A 13,787-nucleotide genomic window follows, 5' to 3' on the forward strand; every position below is an offset into this window, starting at 1 on the left:
GCCAGAAAGGGCTGGCTTCAAATCTTTATCCTGTGACGTTAGGCAGGTTCCTTACAGTCTTTGCACCTGACTTTGATCCCTCCTAAAGCGGGGCTAGTACACGTAACCTCACAGATGTTGAAAGGATGAAATGGAATGTCAGAAGTGTCCTCTACACTAACTGACACACGGTAGATGCTCCGGAAGCGTCTTCATTCCTGTAACAGGAGTGGGTTGGAGTCTCACCAGGTTGGGTAGAGCCCTGCCTGGTAGAGTTTAAGGGAAAAGCTTGTTCTTTTCTGTCTTTGGAACTTACAAAAACCTGAGTTAACAGCTTAAGGAGTCTGCAGGTTTATCCAGCTGGCCAAGAAGTGACCTTTATTCTAATTTTCTTCTTTTTTTTCCCTCATTCTCCTCCCCTTATTATGAATACAAATTGTAAAGTAGGATGCTACAGTGTTGCCAGCATTTCATCTTTATTTATTGAAAAGAGAGATACAGCTGTATCTAGACTGAAAGATTTCTCTTCTGCCTTATGCTGTTGGTGATTGGACTCATTTTGTAAAATTAAGTGGAGGTGGATTCCTGGCTCTAAATGAAAGGTATAAAGAGGTTTTGTAAACAGTGGGAGGCACAAGAGTGGTGCCCCACCTCCTTTGGTCACAGGCAGCTTTCCCCAGAGTAAAGCATGACGCAGCAGTGTGCTCGGGCATAAGCCGAGAGCGTGGAAGGGCTCCTACCCTGGTGTGCGTGCCAAACACCCCCACGCCGCCGCAGCCGCTCACCCACAAATTCTTTAAGAGGCCTCTCTGTTCGGGGTATGTTTTTCAGTCAGCAAGTACTGAATTCCAGGCTACCTCAGAAATCCCGAGCCTCCGGTCGAAGAACTTAGGAGGTTTTTTTGAGAGCTAGGCCCAAGATTGACTTTGCTTCTGAAACCAAAATGTGGTGTGAAGGGAGCAAAGAGAGTGAAGAGGCTGTGTTACCTTCTCAGGGGGACATTGTGTCCTGCGCTGGCACACACATCCACGTGTGGAGCATCAACGGGAACCCTGTCGTGAGCGTGAACACATTCACAGGCAGGAGCCAGCAGATTGTCTGCTGCTGCGTGTCGGAGATGAACGAGTGGGACACGCAGAACGTCATAGTAACGGGGCACTCGGACGGCGTGGTCCGGGTAAGTCCGCGGTGAGGAGCCACGCTAGGTGCTTGCCGCCCTGCTTACCTGGGACCCGCGGAGCTGTCTGCGGTGCTGTCAGTAAGCAAACTCTTGCCCACATTCAAACAGGCCTCAGCCACTGGGTTCTCGCCCCTTCCTTACCCCTAACCTGATCTGTTAGTGCCACTCACCACTGGACAACTTCACCCAGGGTCACTTAAGCATGATTTTCATGTCCCCGTAGATTGCTAAACACAGAAACCACTAAAGTATTGGCTTTTCGGCCTCTCAGAGGGCTTCTATGGGGAAAACAGGGACTGTCTCTTGTTTACAGAGAATCACAGCTGGAAGATGCTGTCCGAGGACTCCCGTTGTCCAGTCCCTCTCTAGAATCCTAGATGATTTCACCCGAACCCTAGTTTATCCTTTTCGTAATTTTCTTCGTGTTGGGCTTCTACAGAAAAGAGAATCCATGGAGTATTTACCTTCACAGTCTTTCCAGATACTTGGGTCTCTCTCTCAGGAGGTTTTCCTTTGTGCCTATTTTCTTGAGCTGTGCTCTTTGTAAAAGCAGAGAGCAGCTGATTGCCGCCGTGTAGTCACGGTCAATGGCTGCGCAAAGATGAGGCTCTCAGCCCCCGCCACACCACACCCTGTGCCTCAGACAACAGGCACACCCTGACGTCTGCTGCCTCCAGAGTGGTGTTTCAGATGACTCTGTTCTTGAGGCGTTTAGGGAAAAGCTCCAGAGCCAAATGTGTTTGGCAATCCTGCTTACTGCGTGCCTTCATGCTTGCAAGACTCTTGGGGTTTTGTTGGAAATAAAAGTGTGCTTAGTTGAACCATGTTTTTCCAACTAACTTGACCACAGTCCTTTTCCCTTCACCACGAAACACCCATCAACATCTCATGGAACCCGGTTCGGAAAGCACTATTTATGTGCACACAGTTCTCTCCCACAGTTTTAAAGATAGAGGGAAATTTAATTAGACACAATAATAAGAGATACGTGTTTAACCCCAAGAGCTCATCTTCATCCAGTCACATATAGATTGTTTCTTTAAGCTGCTTAACGTTTTTATTTTCATACTTACTTAAATTCAGTTTTGGAGAATGGAATTTTTGCAAGTTCCTGAAACACCAGCTCCCGAGCCTGTTGAAGTCCTAGAAATGCAGGAAGACTGTCCAGAAGCACAAATAGGTATTGGATACTTTCTAATTATCCCATAGTTTTCATATTTCTTGTTTGTTTGTTTGTTTGAGGTCACTGAGGATAAACTCACATCAAACAGCATGAACAGTAGCCTAAGGTCGAGTGTGGCTGTCAGAGGCATGAATGCCCCCCAGCGCGGGGGAGGTCGTGGGGCGGGCACCCGAGACTTCGCCAGCTCACCAGGCACTACGTGGTGTGCTATGTCGTGCTTGGCTTCCTCATCCTAGTAGGGTAAATATAGCTGCTAGCTTCCCGGAGTACCAAAGGCTCAGGCCTTCACTTCTGAAAATACAGAGCACATCTGGAGGGCGCAGTGGTGGAGAAATCGGACGACCCCCAGTCCCACATCTGTTCTGCTCGTCACTTGTCAGGCTCAGTATGTGTGACAGGCTGGCATCATGTTTGTAAGTTATTCACGGAGGCAGACCAGAATCCCCTCCCTAGGCCCGCCTTTGAAAAAGGGCTTTTATTCAAACTGAAGCTTGGTGCTCTGTGCTCCACTATCTGTTATTTGTGAAACACTTGAAGATTTTTGAGAGGAATACAGAGATGGATGATTGCTATACAAAATGATGAGAAGCGGTGCCATAAACCCAGGCTGAGATCTGCTCTGGGTTGCTCATCTCCAGAGAAGTTACCCCACTTTGATTTAGAACAATTGGTACAATAGACTTCCCCGAGAGGAACGGGGTTTTAACTTTGGCCTTCAGATTGTTTCTCCATGATTAACTTTTGTACACTGAGAATTCCACATGAGTTTGATGATATGAGGGAAAGGACTTATTATCAGAAAGGCATAAATCACTTCTCTTTGTAAGCGGAAAATAGCTTCTACTTTCATTGCCAGAAAACAAATGATCCAACGGGCAGGGCATTTTAATGCTTCTCTTACCTTAATGCATCTAAGTTTCTGCAGAGTCCATTGCAGCTCCACTAAAAAGGTCATCTGGGTGTTTGGGGACATAAAAATCCAGTTCAGTTCAGTAAGTACTTAGAGGTTACCTGCTGGGTGTCAGATATTGGAGTACGCAGTCCTAGGAGAAGTGAGAAGTCTGTCCTTTCCTTTAACAAAGGTTTAAGTGAATAACACAAGAAGATGAGATGAATAAGGTAGAAGAGGTCACATTCAGGAAGGAGAGATATTGGTATGTCTTCTTTCTTCTTATATGTTTATATCGTGGACAGAGGTTGATAGAAGTGGCGGAGGGGAGAGCAGCCCACAGGGAAGGGTTGACTTTGGACAGCATAGGAGTGGCAGGGCTCGAGGGCAGTCGCCTGGGTGAAAGGGAAGGCAAGCCAGTGGTTCACTGGAAATGAAAGCCATTTCTAAGACTGCTCGTCAGTGAAGACCTTAAAGCTCGTAGTAATAAGCCATTGGGAAAAAATCAGCTAACTAGACTACTACTGTTAGTACAAGGAAGGCAAACGAAGTAATTTCTCTTGCTTAAAAAAAAATATGTATGTATAGTGAGCTGGTGCTTGTACACTTGTTTGTACTTTCCTTTTTTTCCATTTCTGTATATTTATTTCTTATAAATTTTCTCTCCCGCAGACTCTCTTGCAAGAGAGTGTAGGGAGTTGGGTTAAGAAAATGCGTAATAACGATGGGAAGAAGGAAAAACCCCACATCAGTAGATTAAAGCTTTCATCAATAATTGATTCACCTAGATTGTCATTTACACTGACTGCCACATGGAAGGCACTGTGCTTGGGGCCCCTTCTCCCAAGGTGACCACTGTCTTGTAGAAAGATTATCCAGAAGTAGTAGTTTGGGGTGAGAATTCAAACATGAGAGGCGTACAACTGTTCAAGGAGGCCAGACAAGTGGGAATTACTTTGGGCTGCAGGCACCAGGCGAGATTTTGGAGAAAGCAGTGTTTGAGCTGCGCCTTGACAGATGGGTAACACGGGCACACAACCAGATGGGGAAGAGCGGTGTAGTCGGGCCAGCGGCATGTGCGGCATTCGTCGCGAGGGGCAGCCGGACTCCGTGGAGAACAGAGTTGGCGCTGGCCCGCTGACCTCTGGTAGGGAGGGTGCAGCAGGCACTGAGCCGTTCGTAAAGGCAGGTCTGGGCCACATTGTAAAGCAGGAATGGCAACCTCAGGATTTTGGCCAAAGCAGTCTTTGAACTCAGAAATTCCTTTTTTTTTTCTTTTTTTTTTTTCCTTTTTGCTGTATGTAACCTAGCTGAAATTTCTGGAATTTTTTTTTTTATTGTTATACTTAGCTTAAAATGCTATGTATATCATGCCTTAACTTGTAGAAGAAAAACAGCAGTGGGACCAAGCTGGGTCTACCCGTAATGCGTGTGTGTGTGTGTATGTGTGTGTTTTGTCATTCTCCCCATGCCTCACCCAGGTCCAGAAGCCCAGGACGAGGACAGCAGCGATTCGGACGCGGATGAGCAGAGCACCAGCCAGGACCCCAAGGACGCGCCCCGTCAGCCCAGTGGCAGCCACGCGCCCCGGGTGGCCTCCTGCCGAGCAGCGGCCGTCTGGTGCACCGACAATGCTTCCGATGACTCCAGGCGCTGGTCCGACCAGCTCAGCCTGGACGAGAAGGATGGCTTCATATTTGTGAACTATTCAGAGGGCCAGACCAGAGCCCATCTGCAGGGTCCCCTTAACCACCCTCAGCCCAGCCCCATGGAAGTGCGGAATTACAGCCGACTGAAGCCCGGTAACTTGGAGTCTGCTGTCGATTTCCTGCTCCTTGTGGGTGGCATGAGGGCTGGTGGAGTGAGGCGGCGGCCTCTCGTTCTCCCTGCACCCCGTCCCTGTGACCTCAGCCTCTCACAGAGCAGGCCTCTTCAGTTCCTTACCCCACAGTGGTGCTTGCTGTACGTTGGGCATTTCTTAAAGAAAAACACCTCCCACCAAAAACTTTCTTCCTTCACAAATCCTGAATGCTTTTGGGAAAATGGGCAAGTTACTGATTACAGATAAAGAAATAAAACTGTCTTTACAGGTAGCTTGCCTGTTAGAGAGCTAGAGGCCAGGTTCTCGATTGGAGAGACTCCCTCTTCTCGCGTTGAAGATTTCCCCATCTCTGCACTATTTTTCCGACCGGGGCGCTCCCTGGCCTGGCCCACGACCAGCTAGACTGCTTCACCTGCAGCCGAGGCAGCGGCTGCTGGGACAGGCAGAGCTGCTCTAACTGGACAATGCAGCACCCTAACTTTCGAGAGCACCGTATGAGGGCACCCTTACCGAATGCCGGCTTCTCTCACTTCAGGGTGTCATGTCTCTTGCACTCCAGGGTACCGGTGGGAACGGCAGCTGGTGTTCAGGAGCAAGCTAACTATGCACACGGCCTTCGATCGGAAGGACAACGCACACCCCGCAGAGATCACCGCCCTGGGCGTCTCCAAGTAAGTGCCCGACCTGGCCAGCTACCCCCCGCCGCCCCCCGCCACGGAGTCACTTGCTTAGCCTGGGTCCACACGTGCAGACCCATCTTTGGGGAAAGCAGGTGTCGTTTGCAGTATCAGACGTGGCTTGAACAGACCGATCAGAGGAAGAAATCTGCCAGTGCATGGAGTGTAAATCTCTGTTCTTCCAGGTTACAGCAAGGTTTGATCCAGAGAGCTGAGCCGAAAGTGTAAATTCGGGCTCGGTTCTATTTTTGTCTCTTCATACACACAGCCCCCACCCCAGCACACATCCACGGAAACCTGGAGAACCTCAGGAGTGACAGCGTGGCTGCGGAGGCCTTCCCCGGGGTGACTCGGTGTCATGTCATGTCTCCTGCAGGGATCACAGCAGGATCCTCGTCGGTGACAGTCGAGGCCGAGTGTTCAGCTGGTCTGTGAGTGACCAGCCGGGCCGTTCCGCTGCTGACCACTGGGTGAAGGATGAAGGAGGGGACAGCTGTTCGGGCTGCTCCGTGCGGTTTTCTCTGACAGAAAGACGGCACCATTGCAGGAACTGCGGCCAGCTCTTCTGCCAGAAGTAAGATGAGATGCGAGCGTTTTGAGTTTCTGGGGGTCAGGCCCCCAGGATATGCATTGTGCCCTGCACGGAGCTTCTCATGTGCTCCGGGGTCCCCAGCACACGGTGCTGTGACGGTCTAAACCAGCCTTCACTTTCTCTTTGTCCTTTTATCACAGTTGTGCACCACGTCTGTCCTGTTGAAAATAGGGAAAGAATCATCACAAACACTTGGTCCTGCGTGACTCAGAACGGGAAGGTGCTCCCGTTCCGCCATGTTTGCAGAGGCAGCAGTGCGGGTGTGCGCCCTCACCTGTCACCCGTGTCCCCCACGTCTTCGACTCTCCCTAAACAGCACCATATTAGTGTTTCGTGGGGTTTCCGTTTTACATAAATACAGCGCACTCTCCGTACCTTCTTTGCTCAACACTGTTTTTGAACTCCACGTAAATAACTAATACTTTCATTTTAGCTGTTGTCATATATCTTTTGTATGAATATATCAGAATTCATCTCCTTCCCTTTTGATGGACTCCTAGGGGACTGGTGCATGTTACTGGTTCTCTGACTGGTGCTCTAGGACACACCCTTACAGATGCCCTCTCAGTAGGTGAGTGGAGTGTCCCTAGAGGAGACAGCTCCGACTGGAACGGACCGATCATAAACTGAGCTGCACTGGTTGTGGCCAGATTCGTCTCGGGAACAGCAACAGCGGTGCTGCTTGACACCGCCTCAGGCAGGCTCTGCAGGCTGTCCCGGTTCTTCGGGCCGGTGTTGCCACACGGTCACTCTGGCCGCTCCGGGAGCTGCCACCACTTGCTGCTTGTAACTCGCAGCGCTGCTGAGGTGGGACAGCTTGGCATTTGCTTATTGGCTGTTCGAGTTTGCTCTTGGGTAATGTGGCCCATTTTCCTTTTAGGTTTGCTTGTCGTTCCCCCCCCCCCCGCCGCCCCCCCCCTCCCCCGGCCCTGTACTTGAGGAGTTCTTTATTTACTCTGGGTTCTAATTCTTTGTCGTTTCTACATCTCGCAGGTACCTTCTGCCAGTCTGTGGCTTACGTTTTCAGTTTACATATGTTTTTTCTGGCACACAAGTCTTTCATTTTGATGTAGTCGCATCTCTTACTTTTTGTGATTTTTGCTTTTTTGTGGCTTAAGAAATCGTTCCCAGTCCTGAGATCATAAAGACAGCCTTGTTTATTTTCTTTTACGAAGTTCAGGGTTTTGTTTTTCACACTTGGGTCTTTAGGTCCAAATACACTTGGAATTTATTTGCAGGTATGGTTTGTAGTGGGGATCCTTTTTAGTTCCCTTGTATGGAGAGTCCATTGTCCCCTCACTGTTGATCTGGATGCCATCTCTGTCTGCACTGGGGTCCCATACCTGTGTCTGCAATCCTCTGGCTCCATGGCAGACCACGGAAAGGATCCCGCAGGTAGCACTCTCTGATGCTGACGCTGCTTAATTCCAGAGATACTTTCATAGAAGCATGAGCTGTATAACTGTTTTTGAGCTGGTTCCTGAGGCTTTGCAGGCACCGGCATATTGGAAAGGGTGTGGCCCTTGGGTTTATACTGACCAAATGCTCCCTGGGTTCCTGTCCATTCTGTCATCTCAGGCAGGTTACTGACCCTCTCTGGGCCTGTTTTTTTATCTGTAAAATGTGGATAATTATACCTCCCCTCATAGAGGTGCTGAGAGAATGGTGAAATCATGTATGTGAATTTTATAAAACACCAAGTGTGGAGTCTGGCAATATAGGTGTTCAGTAAAAAATGTTATTATAGTTTCTTTTCTTTTCAGATTAATGTCTTAAACCTTTTTCCTGGGAAATCTCACTCAAGATGAGGTAGCCAGAATGTTGGTGCCAGCTCTTCCTTATGGGACTTTCTATGAGGTTGGCAGAGGATTCTGTCTTAGGGTTCTGTGCTTTGAGAGGCCCACTCTATAAAACCTAGTAATCTAGTAAGTTTTGACAGTCAACACCCCTGAATGGACACTGGCACACATTATTCCTTGTCGTGTTTAACTTCCCAAATACTATTTAAGGGTAGATAATTCTTTAAATTATCCATTGCTGTCAGATGTCCGGTGGAGGGTATATTTGAAAAACCAACCCCACAGTGATTGCTTATGATAGAGCAGACACAGAAGGCAGAGCAGAGCCCTGCCCACGTTCTTTGTGCCCCTCAGTTGGTGAGAGAGTTTGTCAGCACTTTTTTTAATAGTTTTTTTTACAGAGAGAGTGAGCAGTGGGGAGGGACAGAGGGAGAGAGAGAATCTTAAGCAGACTCCCTGCTGAGTGCAGAGCCCGATACGGGGCTCGATCTCATGACCCTGAGATCGTGACCTGAGCCAAAATCAAGAGTCAGGCACTTAACTGACTGAGCCACCCAGGCTCCCTGAGAGTTTATCAGCACTTCTGAGGGTCTCGTCAAAGTCCCAGATCCAAGAAAGAGCCCTTTAAACTCCTTAAGCTGGTGACACTTTGTTTATTCTCTGGACACCTTTTACTGGTAGATTATTGGAGGAAAAATAATTTTCTATTTCAGTCTTATGAAAAGGCAAGCTTAAAGTGATTAAATGCCACATCCAAGGTCACACCCTGCTTTATTCCAGGAAAAGGAATACTTTTTGAAGAATTTGAACACCTCTTTTAGTAGAGTCTACTTCAAGGAATTCTATCAAGATAAACAGAAAATGAGAACATTTGGACCAGACAGAAAAGCCAAACTCCTGTTCAAGAAATCACTGAGGGGTAGATCAAACAGTGTTTAAAAGCCCAAAGGAACTTGATAGTGACCAAAGAGTCTTTTAAAACAAGTAGTAAATCTTCTGCCAAGAGAAAAAGAGTTAAGCTCCAAGTAAAGATGTTGGCATCGCTCCCAGGTTTACAGGGCCCGAGAGCCCGTCCCACACGGGAAGAATGGCCTCACGGCTGTTCAGACCCTTTGGCTTCATCCTGTAGGAAAATCTTGCCTTTAAAAAAAAAAAAAAAATTCAGTCACACAGAGAGCTTGCCTTGGTTTAATATTACTTTTCTTCATAGACCAAAACAAATAATATGGTGGGTTTTTTTTTTTTTTGGTCCCAGGTGAGCCACACACCACAAACCAGTACGTCTTTGGCATCTTCTGGCAATTATGCTTCTGCTCTTGGGCATTATAGTGCCGGCTTTCTGTTCAATTTTTAAGTTTGTGTTCCCCGGCCCAGTGATCAAACGTGGCGAGGACGTGTACCTACTTGCTTTTGCCTTTCCTTTAGGTGCAGTCGCTTTCAGTCAGAAATCAAACGCTTGAAAATCTCATCGCCAGTGCGCGTGTGTCAGAACTGTTACTACAACCTACAGCACGAGAGGGGTTCGGAGGACGGGCCTCGGAATTGTTGAAGACTCGACAAGCTGGTTGCCCAGCACGGTTTGTAGACCCCCCCTTCCTGATTCCCCGGTCACGGCTCACAGCTTGGAAGGCGTCTCGAAGCAGTCTCCGTTTACGCCTCTCTTCAGACCGCGTGTCTGAAGCGTCGAATTCCAAGGGATCAGTGAATGAACAGGTGTCGAGTGCAGCGGTGGGGCGGACACTGTTCGGGGGAACAGCACAAGAAGAACAGGAGGTGGTTCCTCGGAGCGACTTTGCCAGTATCCAGTTCTCCCTGTTACAAGTAGCTGTCTCCAAGAGAAAATCCTCACTTACTAACTGTCTTTTCTCGCGTCTCATTTTTATAGATCGACTCATCCTTATTTGGAAAAACCACCACCAACAAAAAAAGGCTTTTAGAAAATGGTTGTAAATCTGACTTCTTTGCAAGTAACTGTGTATATTGTAAATAGGTATAAAGGCCTTTTTTTCTAAATAAGGACTTAACTGTCTGTAACATGAGACTTCAATCTAAACCACTAACTCAGTGAACTACTTATGGTTTGTCTGACATCTCTCACAAATTAATTATAAATATGTTTTTTAAATCCTCAAAGACATTATCTGTGGTCTTTTCTCCCCGCTTTCCAGCCCAGCCTGTGTGCCCGATGTCCTTTCTTTCAAGTTGCCCACAGTATCTCCACTTAAACTAGGCTAGTAACCAAAACGATGCGGACCTTCTTTAGGAAACAGTGTGGGAGACTGAGAGTCCTGCCATAAGATACCCTGGAAATATCTGGGCATCTTGCACCTGGCTACGCACCACCTCAGTGTTGTTCCAGTGTCCTAAGGCCCCTTGTAAACTCCTATCTGGACTGCCGTGTGGCCATAGCGTCCCCTTCTGAGCATTGCACAGTGGCGGTCAGGTGATTGATGATGCGGTGCAGGAGCCAGCCCTGCTTCAACTAATGGAAATATAGTTGCATGTAACCCACATTAGCTCCTCTTGCATAGAACATAATAAGGATGTGTCTTTGGTGACACTAATGTTCTATGATAGCTTATTTTCAAAAAAGGGTAAAAAGTGAAAAATGTGTACAGAATTAACATATAAACCTTGTTGTAAAACTGGATCATGTCAGAACTGCTTATAATTAACCTTTACCATTTAATGCCATCTACCTGAAAACAGTGAGATTTATACTGTATCAATGTCTATTTTTTTGTTTTTGCTATGAATATAATTACAGTATTTTAATATTTAGTTATTTAATTTGTTCTACTAGTTGGATACAGAACACACAAATCCAGGGAGACTAAAGCTGGTTGGGGCTTAAGAGAGAAGTTTAGTTTACAGAAAAAAGGCTTTGGTGGTGGGATTTTTTAAAATGTGTGTTATGTACATATATATATATATATATACATATACATATATATAAAAAACAAATGAAACAATTAATCTAGATTTTAACATTTTCAGATATTTAGTGATAATATTATGAACAATTCTAAAAGCCCTGTGATTTGAAAAAGTGTAGAATTATTTATGGCCCAAGCAAGGAAGGACAGGCCTTCACACCCTCGTGGAGGTATCATACAAAGGACAGTGGCTTTGGCTTTCCCAACTTTTCATCTTTAGGCCCTGGTGACAGGCACACTTATGCACTAAAATGCACATATATGCACATGCATTCAGAAATAGGCATTGGTACAATAGTAATCTTGTACCTAATGGGCTGAAACCAGCTTAAGAACAAATTTGTTCTTCCTGATAACTAGGTCTCCAAGAGAAAATATAAAGGCTGCTTTAGTGCCTTATGCTTACTAAATTTAACCCTTTATTTACCTAGGTTTGAGCCTACAGTCTATTTATGATTACATATCAAAATTGATTAGTATACTTCCATTTCTAAAAGTTCAAATACACTTGTTAATAAAAGGATTATTGGCATTAATACTTTAACTTGAAGAAAAGTTGTGTTCTGTTTTCCTTCCTGTGTCTGAAGTGCTCCCCACACTTCCCCCTCCCCCACCATCTTCAGTTCTAATAAATAATGCTGGATGTTCAACAGTGGCAGGAATTGTGCTATCATAGAATCGTGGGCTTTGCCCCTGTCCGGCCCTACAGATGAGTTGTAGCAGTGTTATTCTACACTTTTTAAAAGAAGCGTCCTCCTTGTGTCTATGAACCATGTTTACCCCAAACCCAATGGCAGAGGTGTTCTTTAAAGACTTGAATATATGAATGTGTGTACGTAGTTACTTAAAGGTTATTCCTCTGTGTAATACGAAGTTATATGGGATGAACACTTTTAAACTTTCCGACACAACTTCCATAATAGAAGGTGGAAACCAAAACCCTCATGATAGTATTTCCTCTGGCAGCTGGTGCTGTGGGCAACTCTTTTATTCAGTGGGGTTTCTTTTCTTTTTGCTTCCTGATGCAGAAATCACAAATCACTCACACATGCAAGTACACTCACATACATGAACTAATTGTTCCTCTGGATATCTTTGTGTGTTTCATGTACATTTGTTTACCAACATCTATTCTCAGCATGTACACCCACCTTCGTGTGGTCTGTATTCCTTCTCTGAGAGTACCTCACAGGGCTCCTGCCTGATCTGTGTAGTTCATTTGTTCATCCATCCATCTATTCTAACATTTGTGTGTAGCGTGGAACCGTAATGTCATGCTTCGGAAGAGGAAAATAGCTGCCCATAGCAGCCGTCCGTCTGGATAATAGCAAAACACTCTAGATAAGTTATTTTGCACTTTCTTATGTATAAAGTTGGTAGAAACTTATTTTTTGCTTTGTATCATTTAAATACATTTTGTTTTGGTAAATGAACTGTGTATAAAATATTTATGCCGTTAAAACTGTTTTTAGAAAGTATTTTTAATTTCAGCAAGTTTGGTTACTTGTTGCATGACTATTAACACAGCTGACTTTTTGTGTCAGTGCAATGTATATTTTTTTGTCCTGTTATTAACTTGTAAGCCCTAGTAATGGCCAATTATTTGTACAGCAACAGAAGTAAATTGAAGACCTGGCTAAGACTGGATTGATTGTGGACGTTTGTACTATACTGCAGAATCCAATATCTGTTCTTTGGTGGTTATGTAAAAGGCCTGAAGAATTACTATCTAGTGTGCAATCTGTGATAACTGAATGTTCATTGTGTATGTCTCTGATGCAAAAAGGTAGAGTAACACAATTACAATACATGATTAAATGCAATAGTCCAGGTACTTTTTTTTTTTTTCATTTCAAATAAATACCTACTATTTACCACCCAAAGAATAAAAGTTGTTTTTAAGTTAGTTTATTCAGGGAAGGAGAAACAAAACAAAACAGAAAGCAAATGCTTCCCTAAACTTTGTGTAGTTCTTTTCGAGTTGTGAATATCTCTTTCAGAAGCTCCTGCTTACAGAAATGTTGGCTGTTAGGGTCTGGTTCAAGCCCTAGTTTGATCCATCTTTAAATGCTTTCTGCATTGAGCTTCCCAATTGTGCTGGCTTCCTGGGGCTGAGGAGTGTGTGTGGACGGACGCAGGGAGAGACAGCTGACTTCGGGAGACACACCTGCAAGCGCAAATGGACCCATGGACAAAGTGCATCGTGTGGTTTTGGCTCTTTTTCACTGACCCTCATTCTCTCTCCATCACATTGTGAAGAAAAGAAGCAACAGTAAATCATCTGTCTCCCACCCGTACCATATTCACATCATGAATATTTTGGTATCCTGCCCTTTTTCTGGAAGCACGGCACCTACTGTCATAAGCTAGTCTTTCCATTTCAGTCTTCAGGCTGAGAGTTAAGAACTCACAAATCCATTCTTATTGTTACTAGCTTATTTAGTTTTAAAACTGCCTTCTGAGTATAGAAAACACTTTTTAAAATTTATTTAAGCTGCTTTAGCAACTAATTTTCCTCTTTCTAAAGATACAAACAAAATCCCAGTTCCATGTAAGCTTGAACGGCAGAGTCCCAAATTTGAGGATATTGTGCTCATTACAAATCCCACTTCAGTACAACTCCCTTCCCTTTAGAGGCAAAGATAGAGGAATGCCAAGAACTCCCAAGAACGAACAGCTATTTCTTCAACAACAGCCAATGGTAAGAGAGAAAACAGGGTAGTTCCCATT

The 13,787-nt window shown here is 45.4% G+C and overlaps 1 protein-coding gene across 1 annotated transcript in view; it reads left to right on the forward strand.

The window, feature by feature from the left end:
* The window catches only part of WDFY3 (WD repeat and FYVE domain containing 3), a 233,039-nt gene extending 220,159 nt beyond the window's left edge, over positions 1-12,880 (forward strand). The window contains exons 61-66 of the mRNA XM_044912920.1: positions 974-1,156; positions 2,243-2,339; positions 4,713-5,033; positions 5,613-5,724; positions 6,107-6,304; positions 9,547-12,880. Coding sequence (XP_044768855.1) covers positions 974-1,156; positions 2,243-2,339; positions 4,713-5,033; positions 5,613-5,724; positions 6,107-6,304; positions 9,547-9,670 — 1,035 coding nt within the window. The 3' untranslated portion in view covers positions 9,671-12,880. The remainder of the gene's footprint in view (positions 1-973; positions 1,157-2,242; positions 2,340-4,712; positions 5,034-5,612; positions 5,725-6,106; positions 6,305-9,546) is intronic.
* Positions 12,881-13,787: the final 907 nt, after the last annotated feature.

The sequence above is a fragment of the Neomonachus schauinslandi genome, chromosome 2, assembly GCF_002201575.2.
Source record: "Neomonachus schauinslandi chromosome 2, ASM220157v2, whole genome shotgun sequence".
In the NCBI taxonomy this organism is placed as follows: Eukaryota; Metazoa; Chordata; class Mammalia; order Carnivora; family Phocidae; genus Neomonachus; species Neomonachus schauinslandi.